The sequence below is a fragment of the Charadrius vociferus genome, unplaced genomic scaffold, assembly GCF_000708025.1.
Source record: "Charadrius vociferus isolate BGI_N301 unplaced genomic scaffold, ASM70802v2 scaffold403, whole genome shotgun sequence".
Classification (NCBI taxonomy): Eukaryota; Metazoa; Chordata; class Aves; order Charadriiformes; family Charadriidae; genus Charadrius; species Charadrius vociferus.
In genome coordinates, this window is record NW_009647697.1 from 359020 (window position 1) to 378497 (window position 19478).

Below are 19478 nucleotides of genomic sequence, written 5' to 3' on the forward strand. Positions count from 1 at the left end.
TGCTGTTAGCCATTAACCAGAACACTGTTACCTGTCAGAGGCAGCTCTGTGCTGCCTGGTCAGCTGGTGCTCGCAGAACACTGCCCTGTGAAACCCTTTCCCCATGAAGCCCCAACCTCCACCGGTCCAAACCCGCCGGGCCAAAGAGCAAAGCTGTGTTCACTTTCCCACATCAAAACACCCCTTGCAGGCAGCTGGGCCAAATCCTGAGGCTGGTGCTCAGTGCCTCATGGCTACTGGTCGTCCCCACCTTGCTCATGGGTTAGATGCTGTGGCTGGCTGAGATGTACTTCTGGGGAGTCTTCTGCTTCAGCAAGTTTTAAGCCCCCACAGGTGAGGTCCTTGCATGTATCATGGTCGATGTACATGCATCCGTATTGCTTTTCATCTTTATCCCCATACCCAGGAGCACCGCAGTGAATTATGGCCCAATCCTCCTATATTAGATCCATAAGGGATCTGCCAATAAAAGGCACTATATAAATTTTGTAAGATGATTTTGTAGGGCAGAGCAATGATTTTTGCAGAGCCTGAGCGAGGCTCCGTGAGGAATGTGTAATAAAACGTCTCGTGCTTTTGTTGTGGGTCAAGGAAAACTCTCCTGAAACGTTCTCAAAAATTCATGCAATGCTTTAGCTGCTACCAGTCAGGACATTTAACCTCACATAAGTAGTGATGAGTCTTTGCACTGGTGTCTCGAGCAGCTTGTGGGGTTTTTTTGCCTCCTTCCCTTGCTTTTCCAAAGTGTGAGGCCCCTGCCCTGTTATCTCATCTGCAGGGTTTGGCCCTTCCCTCTTCCTCCCAGAGCTCTGTACCCAAAAGCAGGGTGGAAATACCTTTGCAACGTGTCATTTTGCAAATACATCCTTGGCAGAGCCTGTTTCCCCATGCACAATGTTAACCTTGTCCACAGGCATGTGGGACGCTCAAGGCAGAGGCAGATGTGGGCCCCAACACTGCCAAACTTTGGCAGAGTCTTCCTCCTAGCAGCTTCTGATTTACCCCAGCATCAACCTGTGACAATGTCTTCAGTGTCTTAGGCTTGCATTGGGACACTGAAAACAGCCTCATCTGCCATCTGGACACAGGAAAAAAAACTTTAAACCACAAGGTCTTTGAGCTCTGGGAATTCTGAGTCAAGGCTTAGGACCAGAACGTGAGTGCATCAGGTCGTGCACATGGGAAAAACAGCTGGAACGGGAACATCTCAGATCGTGTTTCAGTTATGAAAGTCAGGCTATTCTGTTTTCCCCCAGTACGGAGTTAAACTGCTTGGAAATAATGTTTTCTGCTCTATAAACCCATGGTATGACCAGGATTAGCAGTAAGCAAAAGTGTCTACAGCTCAGCACTAAACGAGCCCACGTTTTATGACAAAAATTTTATTTTTCCTCAGCATTGACTGTTCTAAACTGCTTTACATATATTTCTACAGATTTGGACTCCTTAAAAGCTCACCAGGATTATTTTCATGGTGGTGATGGAAAGGAGAGGGGAGAGGCAGCTCAAACATCACCTGTGCACGAGCCTGATGAGCCTTGCCAAAGTTGTGGGTATAGGAATGATGTGCTTCATCCCAGAGCTCAAATACATGTAGCTGCAGCCATGGAAACGGGTTGGTTTACATCAGTGTATATCAGCACTGAACAGGACCCAGACACACACAGCAGCGATTAATGAAACCCTTGGTGCTGGCGTTCATGTGGCAAAAGCGGAACTAGATCAAGATGGAGTTTGGTGTTGATCCTCTGAGGTCTCCAGGTGTCCTCACCCCAGCTTCTAACACTTCCCACCAGAGTGCCGGTGTACAACCCTCGCTGCTGGGCCAGCACTGGGCTTGGGATTGACACCAAAGATAAAAGCAGGTCCTGCCACAGGTCCCCATCTCCTGTGGGCTGGACAAAGACACAAAACATGATTCCTCTGTTCCCTGCAAGAGAGGAAGACACTCAGCATGATGAAATGAAAGGTGAAGGCTGTTATGGGTTTTGTGAGCTGTAACCTGCTGCCATTAAGGGATAAATTGCTTGCTAAGAGTCAGTTTTGCACCTTCAACCATGAAACCAAGATCTCTGAAGTGTTCTTCTCAGATATGGGCACACCCAGGCTGAATGAGCAGGTTCAACCCGTGCCCTGATTTGCAGCTATCTGTGATTAGTGGTATACTGGTCTGCAGCTGATGTCACGAGTATTTTGGGTGCTCTTCCCATTAGATGTCCCTTGGGGTCAATGGACTAGATCTGTGGAAACTGTTGGTTTAAACCTATTCTGATACCTGATTTAGCTGATAAGCTGATCCATATCTATTTTCAGTTTGTGTGGGTTAATCTAAAAAATTAAGGAAATGGCAAGAGTAACTTTGTGTGTAGAAGGGGAAGGACTCGGATGGTTTGCAGTCCAGAGAGTTTGTGTAGTCTCCATCCTTGTAGATACTCAAAACCCAGCTGGACACAGCCCTGGGTGCCCCAAAGGCAGAGCTGCCCGGTGACCACAGGGTAAGAAGTGGTACCTCCACTGCTCTCCAATGAGGGATGTTCCCTCCGCCGGCGGCAAGCAGCACCACGCAGATGCCGGGCAGGAGCCGTTGGGACTGAGAGGACATGGTTTGACTTCAGGTCACCCACAGCCAGTGGCATCGGGGCAGCTTCCAGAGGGGGTAACTGCATATTACAGCCACCCTTTGCATATACTTTTTTCTTAACGATATTGCAATGAATACCCACGGACACAGCTTTCTGCTGCAGAAGGTGGCTACGGCAAACACTGCCAGCTTCGCTGGGGTTTTCTGGTTTATCATTACTTTTCTCCTGGGAGGGCAGCCTGGTTGCATGCCCCAGTGCTCCATTACGTCCCCCTTTCAGCCAATAACCCTGATGGCAATCCTCACCCCTGCTCCCCATCTCCTGGGGCTGCACGCACTGCCAGGGCTCACAGGGAGACCCCCCTCAGCCCAGCAGGGAGCACGGGAGCGGGCGGTCTTCCCCCAGCACCTCTCCCCTCTGACCGACTGTGCCAAAATTTGGCAGAGTCAGAGTCAGGGACTGGGGCTGGGACTCCCGGGCCTGAGCGTTAACGTGGCACTGAGCAGCACCACACCTTGCTTTGTCCAGCAGAGGTAGAGAAAAGGGGGTGGGGGGGTGAACCACCCTCCCCATGCCTTTTAAATCTGGACAAAACAGGTTTCTAATTAAAGCAGCACTTAATCATTACTGCTCGGTGAATGCAGGGCTGGCGGATATTTGATGCAAACAGTGAGTTGGTTGAAACTCTCACACCGGCTCCTTCTTTGTCCCTCCGTGAGCCTGGGAATGGGTGTGATCTCCGAGTAGGAGTGTCTCTGCGGTTAAGTAGAGGATTGAATTACTGAACACTGCTGTTCCCGAGCTGACAAGGTAGCAGAAGAGCAAACAAAAGTGCCTCGAAACTCTCTCGCCAAAGAGGGGAGAAAAGTGCCGGGTACGGCAGAGAAGGGAGACCTGTGAGGACACCGTGCGCTTTCCGGCGAGGTAAGCAGCTCTCCTGCACCCCGCTTGGTTTTATTTCCAAAGGCCAGAACTGTTTGATGACTTTTGTTCTGGGGGATAGCAAGAAACAAGCCAAAAAAAAAAATTACTAGATTTCATATTTTTTTTTAAAAAATTGCTCATGTGGTGCAAGCCAGGATGTCTTCACTGAAAGCAATGAGCCCATCCTGATCAGCCCCTTTTGGGGTTGGAACCAGCAGCTATCTCAGCTCCCCGGGAACCCGGCCGGGCTCCGTATCAGCTCCGAGGACACACGCTTTTCATTTAGCTCTCTGCACAGGCTGGCTTTGATTTCATGCAACGAGCAATTAACGACGTTTTGGTTTGGCCTGGTTTGTTTTATGCTTTGCTGCTGTGGGGATTTGCTTAAAACTCGCCTGCCTTTGCAACGCCGTTATGGGTCCAGGCGGGGAGAAGAAGTCGTTGTAAGTTCTCATGGATAGGTCTGGTTGTCACCTAATCGATAGATCTGCTAATGGCTGAACTGCTGGGCTGGGTTGCTCTATGAGTACAGAGTGTTTTCTCATCCTGTTCGTTTGAGATGCAAATTGCGCCGAGATAAAATTGAGTTGTAATGGAGTTGAGCTGCAGGCTGACTTGTCGGTATTTTCCTTAGGCGTGCCTTTTAACAACATAAATATTTAACACAGAGGGGAACCGATATGAATTAGCGTCTGCGGGAGGTTCATTCGCACTTATTCAAGGCTACCCTAGCACAGATGTAAACGAACGTTACAGCAGCTGAAGCAAACTGGCCCCACAAGAGCAGCACTTGGCCGGTGAATCATCCGTCCAGGTGCTCTTTACACACCGCCGCTAAATGGGCAGATTAGAGCCTGCAAAACAGAGATTAGACAATCAGAGAGCATAGGCCTTCCTTTTCGGTGGGGTTTCACCATTCCCTGCTGCGTGGGCTGAGATGCTGGCTGGAAGGGAAGGTATGGTTGGCCTCCAGCCAGCGTAGTGCAGATCAGGAAAACCCTGACCATCTTCCCTTGCCTTCCTCCTGGCAGAGCCAGGTGAGCCTCCTCTCCTCTTCCTCCCTGAGCGAACAGGCTTCTCTTTTCCTCCTCCAGCTCCCTTCCCACTGGCGGACACGTAGGTCTCATGACGTTATGTCCTACGCAGGACTTTTTGGCAACAGTTGCCAAGGTCTCCCAGCTGGGAGCAAAGGTTTCATGCCATGGCCACAAGCGGTGTCACCCTGGTCTCCTGCCTTCCCCGGTGTCTTGGGGCTGTGGTTAGGCTGAGACAATAAATCCCTGCTCTTGCATGGCCAAGGATGCTGAAGATCCTCGTGGTGTCTCCTGATCTTTTCCGTGGAGCTGTGCAAGTTTTTCTGGACTTTAAGTATGGAGGTTGTTACCTTTCCTGCTCTGGACCCCCCGGGGAGGTGTGGGACATGTGACATGGAGGAGACACACCATGGACTCTGTCACTTCAGGCTGGGTCTGTCCTGCAGCCTGCTCCTCCAGCACCACCCACGCTGTGGTCGTTCATCCTCAGCCAAGGAGGAGACCGGCTCAGACACCTGCCCCATGCTTGGAAGATGCTGGAGCTTTGCTCTGTGCTGGGCAGGTCCTGCTGGACCAAAAGCCTTCCATCAATTTCAATAGAGCTAAATACATGGCAGCCCACTTGGAAGCAGAGCCCTTGAAATGCCCTGTGCAGCGAAGGGGAGCTCGCGGCACAGTGAAAGCCTTTGGGCTACCGGACCCAGCTCCATTTGCCACCCCTGGGGAACACAGGTGCCACCACCATCTCTCCTCCAGGTTCAGCCTTCGTCACAGGGAATGGGCTCTTTTGCAGCCTTCTGAAATTTGCTCTGGGACTAACACAAATCCACAGGTTGGGCTTTCTGTGTATGAAATATCCAACTGCTCAAGGAAGGACTCCAATGTGGACACACCACACCCAAAATATCTCTGCTCCAGCTCTTTGTTTACTCACATACATTCTTCAGCTTCTGTTGGCCCCTCAAAGAAATGGATCAGACAGTCACAAGGAGATACATGCTCCTGCGACTCATTAAAACCTCTCTTCTCATGCTCTACCTTTCCACATAATACAACCCTGGAAATGGGCCTAATTATGATTTATCCTGGATGATCAGACATTTCCACCCATTCTGGGTGGAAATGGAATGCAGGAAGGGGTGAATATTGTCACTAAGTCTTCGGTATGCCTCAGTCCACAAAGTCCTCTCAGATGTAATGTTAATTTCCAACGTCAGATGATGTGCATTTGCTTCAGTTGCCCTGATTTCCAAGGACTTCTGCTTGAAAAAGAAACCTTACCATTTGTTGCCTGTCCTTATCTGAGCCTATTCATGCTTATCTGAGCAGTGCTGGTTAGAGTAACAGTGAAACTTGTTATTACCTTATATCCACGTCAAAGACACGAGACGTAGGGGATGCTAAATTGCATGGTTGAGCTCCATCCTGGGCAGTTCCTGTGGAATGAGCTATTCAGAGCAGCCGACCTCTCCCACCTAAAAATGTCCTGTTGCCATGCCCTGGGATGAAAGAATAGGTTTCTGGATGGCCCTTTATTTAAAACTGCCTTTACAAAAACAGTTGAACAGGGTAAGAAATAGGTGGTGCTGGAAATCATATTCTTTTTTTGGGTGATAGAGACTATCTAGATCCCCGCCTTCCCTTTGGGAGGGTGCTTGAGCCTAAATTATTGTACTTTGGTGCTTCCTATGAAATAACTGTCAGGGTCTGAGCAAATCCCACCCATCCCAGTCTTTTAGATGCCAGAATCCTTTCCCTGTGCTCAGACAAAACTCCCATTGGCAGCTCTGGGTGCAAAAGGCGGTCCCTAATGAATGGCTCTTTCTAAAGCTGTTTGCAGTATTTGCAGGGATGTTTTGTCCATGTGCAGCTGACGTGCTCCTCTCTCAGAGCCGGCCTTCATTTCTGCCAAGAGGGGATTGCATGCTCTTCTCGCATTCGCATGCTGTGGTCCTGTGTGGGATGGCTTTCAATTTTTATGCCAAGTGAGAGCCAGACGCGCGGCCCTGTGGGCTGGGGCTTTGCTCTTCGCTGTGCCACGTCAGTGGAGAGCTGTGCTGAGGTGGGCACAGGGACTGAAAGGCTGAGGGACTTGGGTCTTTTTAGTCTAGAGAAAAGAAGATTGAGGGGGGACCTTATCGATGCTTATAAATCCTTAAAGGGAGGGTGCCAGGGGGATGCGAACAGTCTTTTTTCAGTGGTGCTCAGTGATAGGACAAGAGGTACCGAGCACAAACTTGAGCATAGGAAGTTCCATCTTAACATGAGGAGGAACTTCTTTCCTTTGAGGGTGGCAGAGCACTGGCACAGGCTGCCCAGAGAGCTTGTTGAGTCTCCCACTCTGGAGACATTCAAAACCCGCCTGGACGCCTTCCTGTGCAACCTGCTGTAGGTGCCCCTGCTCTGGCAGGGGGTTGGACTGGATGATCTCCAGAGGTTCCTTCCAACCCTGACCATTCTGTGATTCTGGGCAGGAGCCCCAGAGCTGGGCAGCACAGGGTTTAACTCACAAAATCATGATGCACCAACACCATCCATCATACAGCACATGATACCACAGGGGCAAAGTTACTCCTCCTTGTTGCCCCATGTCCCTCTGCCACTCATTCCCAGTAATCCACCCCATCTCCATTTGCCACCAAAAGCTGTCTCAGGAAGGAGACACAGCCATGGGGTCTCTTGAAGGTGGGATGGTGCTCCACAAGTAGCAATCACTTAAAGTGAGGAGACACAGGTGACAACTGAGTGGCACCCACAAAGTCACAGGAGGACCCACAGTGACCTTGCAGCCCACCCTGGGTTGGAAGGGATGGATGAAACAGTGATAAACACACCGTGTATGTGGTGCTGAACACAAGCTGAGAAGTTAACACTGGTTTGGGTGACTGCTACCAAAGCAGCATGTCTTGCTGGTGTTCCCTTGAGAGAAGATCCTGTGAAGGTCTGGCTCTGTTTCAAAGACCTTAGAGCTCGATACAAGGCAACTCATACCTTGGCTTAGCACCCTGTCCCAGTGGAAACCTGGGTTGGGTTGGTTGCTACCTACTTGTTTTGACATAATTTAGGTGTCTTTCAGCAGAGGTGTGTCAGCCAACATACACAAAGGGTAAGCTTTTCTTTGCAGCTCAAGAAACAAACCTTCCCCCCATTGCATTTTGTTGGGCCAGCGATGGAAATGCACAGGTACCTACGGAGCACCATGCTTAGGTCCAGGTCATTTCATCTGAAATCTGAAATGTAAACCTGTTTTTTTCCAGGAGTTCTGGGTTTCTCTTCCCAAGTTTGATGTGATGCTTCCAGGTCTGAACTGAAACTAAACTGGAACGGTTCCTTCCTTTTGATAGTCAATATTAATCTCAGCTCTTTCCACTGGGAAGCCAATGCTGTGGCAACCAGTTCTCCAGCTGGTCTGAGTGGACCCAGACCAGCACCCCTGCTCCACCACCATCAAACAAAGGTCCTGATGGCAAGGGCTTATTCAACTGCTCTAGTGAAACAGTGCACCAGGGAAAACGTGCTCTTCATCTTGCACACATACACGTGTGCACATATATGCATACACACATTCTTACAATAAATATAAAGCTGTTATATGCAGTAGCCAAAGTCATAACTCTTAGACTTGTTCTTTGAGAAGGTTGGGCCAGGTAGGCACTGGTGCTTGGGTTTTAACTGCGGTTTGTTTGTGGTGTTTAGCTCAGCTAATGCTGACACATTTGGCATGGTGGATGAGACTGAGCTCCCACGCTCTGAGAGAGGTGAAGGGCAGCGTGGCAAGCTGGGCTCTCCACCCAGGGGTTTGCCCCATGGGCCGAGGGGACAGTAATCCTCCCTGGCTGAGAATCACCAGATCTGCCTTAGACCCAATGTCAGGATGAGGGGAACCACCCAGGGAGAGTCCTCCTCACACTTAAGCACCTAAAACTGAGACATCCGAGTGAGGGTGGTTGAATCGCAGCCTCCAACCCCCTCTCCCAGCCTTCCTCCAGACTCTTTTAACCCTCACGTGAAGCAGTGGGCTTTCCTCGATTTGAGCTGGGAAAAATGCCTTCTTTTGAGGGTCTCTCCTCAACTTCCAGCCCTCACACCCTTCCCGTAAGCTTTTGAGGTGCAGCTGATCCCCAGGGCTCAGGAAGCTTTGTACCCATGACCAAACACACACGCTCTCCTCCGTGATGTCTCAGCTCTGGTTTTACTTCCCTGCAGTCATTAGGTTAAATAATGCTCCGTTAAAATGCTGATGCGTGAGAGGTTCATAACTTTTTTTTCCTGGAGGTCGTGAGTAATTAGAAGTTAGTTTCTGAGAATGTTTCCAACCTGAACCACTTCCCCGGAAACCAGGAAGAGGAATTAAAATGGCTCTGGCTTTGTTTTCCTTCTACGTGCATCTCCTGCCCTCACTGCGGCACGAAGGCCTGCCTTCGGACTCAGTGCTGGTCCCGAGCCAGTGGTCTCTCCCTTTCACCAGGGTAGAAAGAGCTGAAAGAAAGGAGAGATTTGTTCGTAATGAATTGGCAGACTAGATGCTCGCCTTTCCCATGGGAGGGCTCTGTACCATTACTGACTCAATAACCTCGCGGTGAGGAGCCGGAGGTGGAATGGATACTTCTGAAGTAGGTGTGCACCAAGCTGCATTTTATTATTTGAAAAATAATGCAGCTGGCACCATACCAGAGGCAACACTTCTGCAAGGTGCTTGCACGCAGAAGGCTTTTAACGGCCTCTTCTGACACTGTTTTCTCTCACAGATCCTGAGAGAGAGGTGGTTCTGTGCTGAAAGAGTTTGTTGCCGGTCTCTGGGACTGATCTCAGGGGGAAGTTACTGCAGCTCAGACTCTGCTGCTGCCGCTGAAAACTTTGAGTCTAACAGGGCTGCCCCCACCCTGCAGAGATGCTACCTGCTTGGGAGAGCCTGCTGCTTTCAAAGACATCCCAGGGAAGAAGGACTTCCCAGGAAAACAGTCAGTCAAGCGCTGCGTGGGTGCTCTGACCTTCTCTATAGGACACCAAGGCAAGGAGTGCCAGCCTCCGCCATCAGCCGATTTGCTCTCCCTTCCCCAGCGCCAGTCACTGCTGAGCACTGGGCTCTGCCTCCAGCGTGATGAATGTGGAAACTCAGACCGCATGACTTGGGAGTTGTGGCTGGTGTTAAGGCTTTCTGATTTAATTGTCAGTGCATTGTTCTTCCGTGGTTGAGAACTTTGCTGGGACAATACAGCTCTGCTGTTCCCAGGAAAAATAGTCAGTTGTTAAAATTTTAGAGGGAGGATTCCGAAATAGCAGCAGTTTGGGAAAAATCCGCTCCTACAAATCAGTTTCCCAAGACCATCTGCTTGGACATCAGACTGTTGGAAAGCTACCAGCAGTGAGATAAATAGGGAGGACAAAGGAGGTCATAAAGAGAGGTGTAGGGAGACAAGCAGGATTTTCTGGATGGAGAGAGGTGTTGAGCTAGAATTTACAGCAGGTGGAAATGAGGCAGCTGCAGGGACTGGTCAAAATCAGTGGAGATAAATTGTGAGTTGCCTGCCGTTATAAATCAGGTGTCCTCTGAGGAATTTGAAGAGACAGGTGAGATACAGAGTGAAGGCTGTTGCAACTGGGAAGGTGGTTATTTCCCAGTAATCTAGTATTTCCTTGTGCTCCTTCCTTTTAAGTAAGGAGCAATGGTAGGTTTGGAGCATTAATGTAAAGCCGATCTGCATGTGGCTCACAAGGGACTGGAAGGTAAAGCTCACAGCATCCGTGGGTTTCTCAGAAAGACTGTGTGTAAGCTACTAAGTAAGTCAGAGATGCCAGAAATGAGCGTAGGGTGAAGGCACAGGTTATAGGAAGACACGCTAAGCTGAAGGTCTGGTTCTTGATAATGCCTGGGGCAGTGGTTGGAGGTGGGTTAAATTTGCAGGGTTCAAGAGATACAGCAAGGGGGTCCTGGGGAGTCTGGTCAGCTTTTGTCAGGCAGGGCGAACTGGTTATTGCTCATGCAGAACCCGAGAAATTACTTGGCTAGGTGGAGCTGGGTTTGTGCGTCCTTTGAATTTACTGAACAGGGAATTCATATCTTGCCTGGGGTATAGAGCATTTCCAGCTTGAGAGGCCATCAAGAACATAAAATCATAGAATCATAGAATGGTTTATGTTGGAAGGAACCTTGAAGATCATAGAGTTCCAAACCCCCTGCCATAGGGGAACCTCAGTGATTCTCTTCTTTGTCCCAGGCCCTTAAGTCTTCACTCACATTAATGCTGAACAGACTTCAGCGTCTGAGTCCTCAGCATCCCAGTCCTTGCCCCATGAACAAAGAACAGAAACGACCAGCTGCCTGTGGTGGCAGGTAGCTGTTTGGACAAGACATGGTTTGATGATCCCTGGCAGCCATTCGTAGAGAAAGGGAAAACCTGCCTATCTGAACCTGGTGAAGTCCATTCTTAGCTCCAGAGCCATTAACCATGAAAAAGTGCACAAGAAGCTTCTTCACAATCTTACTTCATCCTGTCCAATGCCCCATCTCAAGTTTTGTTGCATCTCTACTTAAGAGAAGACTAATAACGCCCTTCAACCCTTTTCATGACCCACCCAGATGATTTGGTAGTACGGATAGGGGATCTTTTCTGACTTGTGGACCTGGCTGGGTGAAGCCCTGAAGCATGAGGAGCAATCCATGTTATTTCATTAATACCAAACCGATGGGAAGGCGCAGCTTGCTGAAAGCGCAGCACCTGAACAGGGGCTCATGGTCACGGACTCTCAAGGACCTGAGCCCAGAGAGCACACCCTGGCCATTTAGCCATCTCATTTCAAAGACATTAAGTAAAGGCGAGCCTGCCAACTTCCCTAATAAGCTGTTCCAATATTTAATTGCCCACCGTGATCAGAAATAGCATCTTATTTCAAGGACTGTTTTACGTAATTTTAGCTGCCAGGCAACAGCTCTTTCCAAGAAGACTGAAGTGCTCTCTGTGGTCAGCCAGGCGCATCTGCGCAGAGCCATCTCCTTGGCACACTGGCCACAACGAGCTCCTGAACTTGGACCTCAAGGGACCCAGAGGAGGAGGGTGAGCTATGCTGTACTTCCTCCTTTGCCACCTCCCAAAGCACATATCCCATCCCCTGCCTCATCACCACGTCCCAGCACATCCAACAGGGTGATGCGATTCAGCTTCTCTGATTGCAACCCTTCCTGCGATTGTGCAAGAGGACAGGAGCTGTCACCAACGCAAATATACACATATGGAGATGTATGTCGCATGTGCTTTCACCTATGCAAACTTTGCCTTCCTGCCAGAAAATCGGAGGAGAATATTATGTTCCTGAGTGTGTGACAACATGAGAGAGAAGACAACCCCATTGCTGGACCTCCCTACCATCCTTTCCATGTGAGATAAAAGCCTCTTTTTCTCCTCCTGCAACAGGAAAATAAAAGACAGCTTATACTGGTTGAGTGCTGTGCTTTTGGGCAGTCACTCACTAGGGACAGTCACTGTTCAAAGCAACAGTCCCAGGCAGTAGCTGATGAGCCACACAAGGTAACTCAACATCAAATTTCTTTCCTCTGGGCAAAATGAGAGTTAACTGCTGTCCTCTCTGCAAACAAAAAATGGCACCTACTTGGGCCCAGATGCCCAGCTATAATGGAGACAATGAAAGCAATTCAACAGCCCTGGTTTACCTCATCTAATGCCAGTCCAAGTATTCCCAATAATTAGGCCTTTCAGCCTGGAAAGGCTGGAGCCACAGCTGCTTCCTATTTTCCCGAAGCTGTACAGAGCATTAGTCATTTCACTGGGGTTTTTTTATTACCGTGACTACAGCCGAGTAAGTGCGCCGCCAAAACCCAGACAAGCCAAATCAGGCTTAATTCAGAACGAACCTCAGGAGTTTGAAATTATCTCCTATCCCCCTTCTGAGTCCTTGTTTCCCCTCCCCACCCAAACAGCCTGAGTCTGCCTGAAGAAATGTCCTCCTAGGTCTGCTTTCTCAACACGTACCAGGTTGACCAAAATGAAGTAGTGATTGCTGGCACTTCTACCCAACTGTTATTCATTAACTGATCTTGGGAGTGACCTTGACACTTAATTAGTCATCTAGTCCTTCCTGAAGGCAAAGCTTTTCCCCACTCTGTGCTGGTTGGAGAGGGAATGGGGATCACATTTAGCAAGCAGGAGCGTTGCCGTGATTTTGGCAGTGTGTGAAGGGGAGTGGGTGTAGTAGAGACCCATCCACCCTCACCTACCAGCTTTGTTACCGAAATCACATTAGGGATGGCTTTGCTTTTACCTCTGGAGGCTCCAGGTTGTCCTGGTGGTGACATTCAGCCAAGAGGCCAGCTGCTGACATTCGGTTTCCAGGTCCTCTGTCCTCCCCCGACAGCAGCATTTGCTCTTTGTGGTTTAATTTATAGTATCTTAACCAAGTGGTGATGACCCAGCAGAGCAGCTCCAAGCTAGCAGTTGTCTTTGCTGTGCAGTGGCTGCCTCTCAGCCCGCGCTCATGGTGTGGACTCTTCTTTCCACGGTTGTGAGAGTCCCTGGAAACGGTGGAAAATGGGGTAGCTGGCCCTGGAGGTGGGTGATGGGTAGTTGCATGTTACTAATGTGGAGGCAAAGAGGGGAGCTACAGCTGCTTTCTTGTCTCTCTTCCCCTTTCGAAGGCAAAGCTGAGTCTGTGTACAAGGAAGCAAATGTCCATCCCCATAACCAGTTTTTTTCCCCATTGCATTGTTGCCCCAGAGGCAGTTGATTCATGCTTCTTGCCAATTTGTTTCACCTAGCGCTGGGCAAAACTGGTTTGATTTAGATAGGAACTGACCCAGACACTGCTGATTAAACCCCACAGTGAACCCAAGCCTCTTAACATCCCTTTCTTTTTTTTAAATTAGAAAAGTTTCTGCCTTTCCTGATTTCAGCACAGATGGGAGGTTTTCACTCCATAAATACTGGATTTTGTGTCTGGGCAGGAGTTGAATTATGGGATCATCTGATTAAAAACCCACATTAAATCATTAATGAAATGAGCTGTCTGATTATATAAGTCATATTCCTATTATTTCTAAGTTGGCCACCAGCCGAAAGAAGCTGGAGTCCAAAGAAACAGCCAACCTTGTCTGTGCTTTACACTTCCCCCAGTTTAATGACTAAGGAGGGAGGGAGGGACAGCATTTCCCAGAAAAGTAGGGACCAGTGCTAATGGGCAGGTTTGAGATGGAGAAAGGACCCCCAGGATCAGATGAGATCCAAGAACCCCATTTTGAGTCAAAGAGGTTTGGGTGGGAATCAGTAAAGCGTTACTGACTTTTGGAGAGTTTTGTCCAACACAGCTGCCTGAGCTCAGAGGAATCTCAGCATCCTTTGGGTTAACTTTTTCCAACGGAGAGGTTGGGATGGTGGGAGAAGCAGGGAGCCAGCTGTGTCTCACAGCTGGCCAGCTGCCGGTTTCCTGAGCTGTTAGCAGGCGAGCAAGATGCCTGCTGCCTTCCACAGGGAGCAGTGTCAGTTTTGCTAAAAAGATTCATACACACCAGCCCCCTCCTCAAATTCTCCCTCACAGACAAACATCTTTATTGGCTTTATTTTCAGGTTGTTCTTTTTTGATGCTGGAAAGAAAAACCCTAGATAAAAAAGGTAGCTGAGGGAAGGAGGCTTTATTTGTTTTTTTCTTTTACAGGGACCTTTCAAATGCCATGTTAAAAGGAAAGGAAAGGTCTTTTGGTTAAAGATCTGAACTGGGATCATATTTTTGGATTCAGTTCCTGATAACCATGGACTTCATAGTAGATGAGTCAGGACCCCATTCAGAAAAGTGTCTAGATCCTCTGTAGACACTGAAATATCGTCCTGGATCTGGCTTTTAATCTGTGTGGGTTTCAACTACCTTTCTGGGAATTGAGATGAAAAGTGCCTTTTTTTTTCCTCCTTGCTGTTTGTCTTCTTGCCTGGAAGCTACCTGGAGGAACCAAAAGGGACATGAAGGTTGCTGAATGTGCTCCTGGTAGGTACGTGAGGCCACATGGTCTCAGTCTTCCACAGTCCTTCAAATATATCTGTGTTCAGGAAGGAGTCAGCACATCTGATTCCCTTACTGAGTGCTGCCAGATGGTGGGTGCCTGCTCAGTTAGCAGACATGTGTTGGGGCTGTTCTCAAAACACCTCTGGAGGTACCTGCATCTCTCTACAACCTGTGCAAGGAGCAGGGTCTGGCTTCTCTGGACCACGAGAGATCTGGATGGAGCAATGTTCCTGCCTAGAACAGCATTTTTTATGCTCATACTTAGTACATGAACTCTTCAGGAGAAGGACCATTGCTTCTTATGACTTCATGGTGCCAAGCGCAGCACGTCTCTCCGTGCTCTCATAACACGAGCAATAAACACACCTTCTGGCAGGGGATCACCTGTCTTTGTTCTTTTCCTCCTTCAGAAGAAGCTCGTTCCATGGCTTTGGGCAATAGCTTCTTTTATTTTTCATCTTGTCGTGGCTCAGTTGTTGTGATGAGTTGAGGCAGCCGTGGCATCGTTCCTTCTCGTAGGCGGTTTCCTACAGCTGAGCAGGGGAGCGCAGGAGAGGCCGTGGCCTACGATCAGTGCAGCCTTTACATCCAGAGACAGAGAAGAAAATGCAGTCAATCAGGTTGTTGTTTTTAACGTTGTACAATCGTTCAGTCTGTCATGAGCAAATGCAAATCAGGGGAGCGCACTGGTGAAGCAAATGAATGCAAAACGCAGAAATCAGTGAGCCGTGTTTTCTCTCGGAGCTGGGCTTTGATTTGTGAGCAAGATTGACTCATATGGGAATGGCTGATATGGGTCTTGCCCCTACACAAACACAATCTGTCCTGTGGCCTCTCCATTGGAGCCAAGCTGCTCAGGAGACACCTACTGTGCCCCGTGGGCCTCCCAGCTTTCCTAGGATGTAACCCAGTGATTTCATATACATTAGTTTTGGGTTTGATTTGCTTCAGGAGCTTGCCCCGTAAACAAGCTGGGTTCAGGAGTTGCTTCTTGAGCAAAACCTCAGCTATCCAAGCAGTAGGAAGAGGGACCATAGCTAACAGCTGTCCTTTTTTTTCTTTTCACAGCAGGTAGATATAATAGAGGATGGATGGGAGACCTTTACCCATCAGCGGGGCAGCTCGAGATACCACAAACATCTCAAATGCCCCCAGACGCCTTTCTGTGGGCGACTGAAAGCTACATTTTCCCCATACAGGCAGCAGAGCCTACAGAGCTGCTTGGCTATGTGTAAAGTAGACATCTGGGTCATCAGTTGGATTGCTCCATATGCTCTGCTGCCTGCACTGGCTACATCTCCATTGACCTTTTTGGAGCTGAGAGCCTCGTGCCCTGCCCTGAGATACCTGCAGGTGTCTTAATTTAGACCTGAATCTCATCCTGAAGTGGAAGGGCTTCACTCCTTAGGCTCCTAGTGCTCCAAGGTACCTGACTTGACCTCCCATGGCTGCTCTAGGAGGGCATGGGTCTCCTGGAGGTCCACTGTTATCTCTGCCACCCTTTGTGCCATGGTGGGAACAGCACAGTACTGATGTCAGGGACAACACCCCAGCGAGACCTTTCCACCTATTCAAATAGGGGAAAAATAATCACACACCAGAACAATGGTATCCTATCCAGTCTTTGCTGGGCTGCAATCCCACACTGTGCTTGGCCCTCCATGAGCATGGATAGCCTGGGAATGGGACTTCATCCCACCTAACTGTTGATTACTACAGCTGTGCTCTCTTCATAGTCAGCAGAGAGATAGAGACACTTCAAGGTGTGGATTATGTGTCATAAACCTCCACTGATGGTAAGAGGAACCCAGCTGACTGGCACACTTACTGTTGTATCCAATTATACAGTTATTTTGTTTTTTCTTCTTCCTTTCCCTTCTAGCTCAGACTGCAGGATGACAGACGGTAACACAAACCTCCCGACTATCGAGAGAAAGCTGGGACTGCAGATATGGGGCATAGAGGTATGACAAGAGGCAATGATGGCAATATGTCCTCTGAACGTGTGTGTGTGTGCGCATATGTTTCAAGAAAGAGATATTTTTGAAGTAATCTGGGTGGGAAAAGAGGGTCTTACAGATACAATACCGTGCGAAACCGGAGAGCCAACATCTCCCTGTGCAACAATTGAGGCTGTGTTCAATTCTTCCTTTTTTCTGGCCCAGTTCACCAAGAACATTCCCCTGCAACGAGACGGGGCAGAGACTGAGGTGCAGAGTCAGCTTAGGGGAGCAGTGGGAAAGGGCTCCAACACATGTCTCCAAGTGCTGGTGGCCCTCTACAAGTCCCAGCTATGTTCCAAATACCACAGGGTCTTTGCCTTTCCATTTCTTTCCAAATCACTGTACTAAGCTTCTTTACAGAGGATCTGTAATTGGAGACGTGTTGGTTCATAAGGGTCAAGTGTTATGCTGGGAAACAAGTTGGGCCACCAGAAGAATGTATTTCTCTAATTCCAGGGAACCACAGAGCCAGTTCAAGCTCAGGAGCTGTGTGTATACTAGTGGGTGGCACATCCAGGCACCTATGCTGGGCAGGCATGGCTGGTTAATTGTGCACTTGTACCAGATGAAGGGTGCAGTCAGGGTCTGGAGGGGTGAGGGACACATCAGTTTCCTCAAATCTGTCTGTTATCAGTACTGCTAAGTTGCTATGAATCCCTGGCAAAGTGGTTATCCTAATGCAGCTCTGAAAGTTATCCTTGAATTTATAGGTACTGAGTAAAAACCATGTCGCGGAACTAAACCTAGGATGAGATGTGCTCACTCCCCTGGGAAATTCCCTACAAAAACAAGTTCTGGAGCACTTCAGCCTGACCTCCAGGTCTTCTTGCTCTAGACCTACAGGATTGCAGAAGGGCAAGGAGACTAAAAATTACTTGTTGATCTGTCCAAGCAGCATTATCATTTGCTCCGTCTCACCCCTTAGTGCTTTTGAGATTTCCTCCAGAAGTGGCTTTTCCTAGCTCACAAGCACAGCCCTGGTTCTTCCTTCTCCAAACCCTGCTTGTCTCCTTAGTGTTTTATGCACCCCAGCTGTCCTGTTTCACACACATCAACTGCTGGCTCTGAAGTTCTAGCAATAACCCAAACACTCATTTCCTTCCAGAATATGAAGATGGTTCCTGTACCTGAAAAGGCTTATGGGACGTTTTTTGAAGGGGACTGTTACATAGTTCTGCATGTAAGTAAGTCTAGCAGACATTAGTCTCTTGGGTAGGTAAGCGGTTCAACACTTTTTTTTTTAGCTCTGGCTTGGGTGCTGGGTATCCTCACTGGTGAGAGCAGCACTGTGGGCAAAAGTGGTTGTGTGTGCGCATTCACCATCTAATGACACACCTGAATTTAACGTGGCTGTTACAATAAGACTGAGTTTAGTAAATTAGAAGACCAGAGGAACCATTAGCTTAGTCATTCATTAAAATTATTTATCTTGTAATCAACTGAGTCATGTCCAGCTGTGGCAAAATGGTCAGTACATTCCTGGCAAACTAAATCAAGGTTTATTTTTGCATGACTTAGGGGAATCTTTTGCGGGGGTGAGAGGTGGCTGACTGGAGGGTCTCGTTCTCAGCAGGTGATGTGGGTTAAGGAGGTGTGCCACCTATTTGGTGTCACACAAGCAGCAGAGAGGCTCTGCAGCCCTTCTTATGTCCTTATTAAGATACTTCATCTGTCTAGAGCTCCATGGAATTTGGTCTAGACCTACTTGAAACCAGCTGAACCCAGGCTAGCTAGAAGCATGAAGAACTTATGAGAACCAACTTTACTGTATGCCCAGAGAATTTGTGGAAGCTCCATCCCTGGAGATGTTCAAGGCCAGGTTGGATGGGGCTTTGAGCAACCTGGTCTAGTGGGAGGTGTCCCTGCCCATGGCAGGGGGGGTGGAGCTCGATGGTCTTCAAGGTCCTTTCCAACCCAAACCATGCTATGATTCTATAAGGGCTGTACAAAGTGCCTTGTGTTCCCAAAGCTCTGTGGGAGAATGATTGCACTCACCTCCCGGACTTCCTTCCAAATCTCTTCATCTGCACAGAGCAATCCATGCCCCATTGCATCAAACAACATCCGTACGGTGGAAACCAGAAGCATTTCCCACTTCCTGGGTCTGAGTATCCCTCCTGCAAACATCTCCGTCAGTCAAGAGACAGCAAAGCCTCCATTATCCCACAATAAACAAATGCATGTCCTCTTTATTTGGAGCTGTGAAAGCAGTCTGGGATAGCGACACAGAATGAGTCTTCTGCTCTCATTCCCTATGCATATGCCTTTAAGCAACTTTTTGAGTGCATTTGGTGAATCAATTTGGTAGCAGCCACCAAAAGACGTGCTTAGAGGAGAGTATGAGCATCCTCGCAAGAAGCTGACTATGGATACACTATAGAATTTGACGCTCACAGGCTCAGCTTATGTTGCAGGAGCTGCCCCAGGTAGAAAAGCCTTTAATCAGCCCACTGCTCTCCTTCCCCCCTGCAGATGGGAACGTAAAAATACCGATCTGTGCATTCTGCGTCTTGACTGGAGGCTCTCCAAACAAAGATAGTCCACCGAACAATGGGACTTTGATCATCTTCAATAACAGTGTATTAAATTGGGCGATTTTGCAACAAATTAATTAGCTGCGCCTGGAGGAAGTAAGCTGTGTTTCACTCAAGTTGTTCTAGTGTGTTTCGCTGTGGTACCACTGCACAAAGCAAATAAACAGAACTTAGTGTCAAATCCAGTTTATAAAATGAGCTTTTATTACCTTTCCCAGGTGTCCATGACAGGGTTTAACACAGTAGGTGCTGAAAAATAACTGGCACAACTCACATAACGATAAGCGCACCTGTTCTCAGATCACCCGCCTCCTCTTTCTGGGCTATTGGGTTTTTTCTGTAATAAGAAGAATCGCAACACACACACACAGGCTCAGCTTCCTTTGGAGTTAAGCC

General features: G+C 48.6%; 1 protein-coding gene across 1 annotated transcript in view; it reads left to right on the top strand.

The window, feature by feature from the left end:
- The first annotated feature begins 3474 nt into the window (after positions 1-3474).
- Positions 3475-19478, top strand: part of LOC104283329 (villin-1-like) — a 36040-nt gene continuing 20036 nt past the window's right edge. The window contains exons 1-3 of the mRNA XM_009881491.1: positions 3475-3506; positions 16428-16509; positions 17654-17728. Of these exons, the coding sequence (XP_009879793.1) occupies positions 16441-16509; positions 17654-17728 (144 nt within the window). The 5' untranslated portion in view covers positions 3475-3506; positions 16428-16440. The remainder of the gene's footprint in view (positions 3507-16427; positions 16510-17653; positions 17729-19478) is intronic.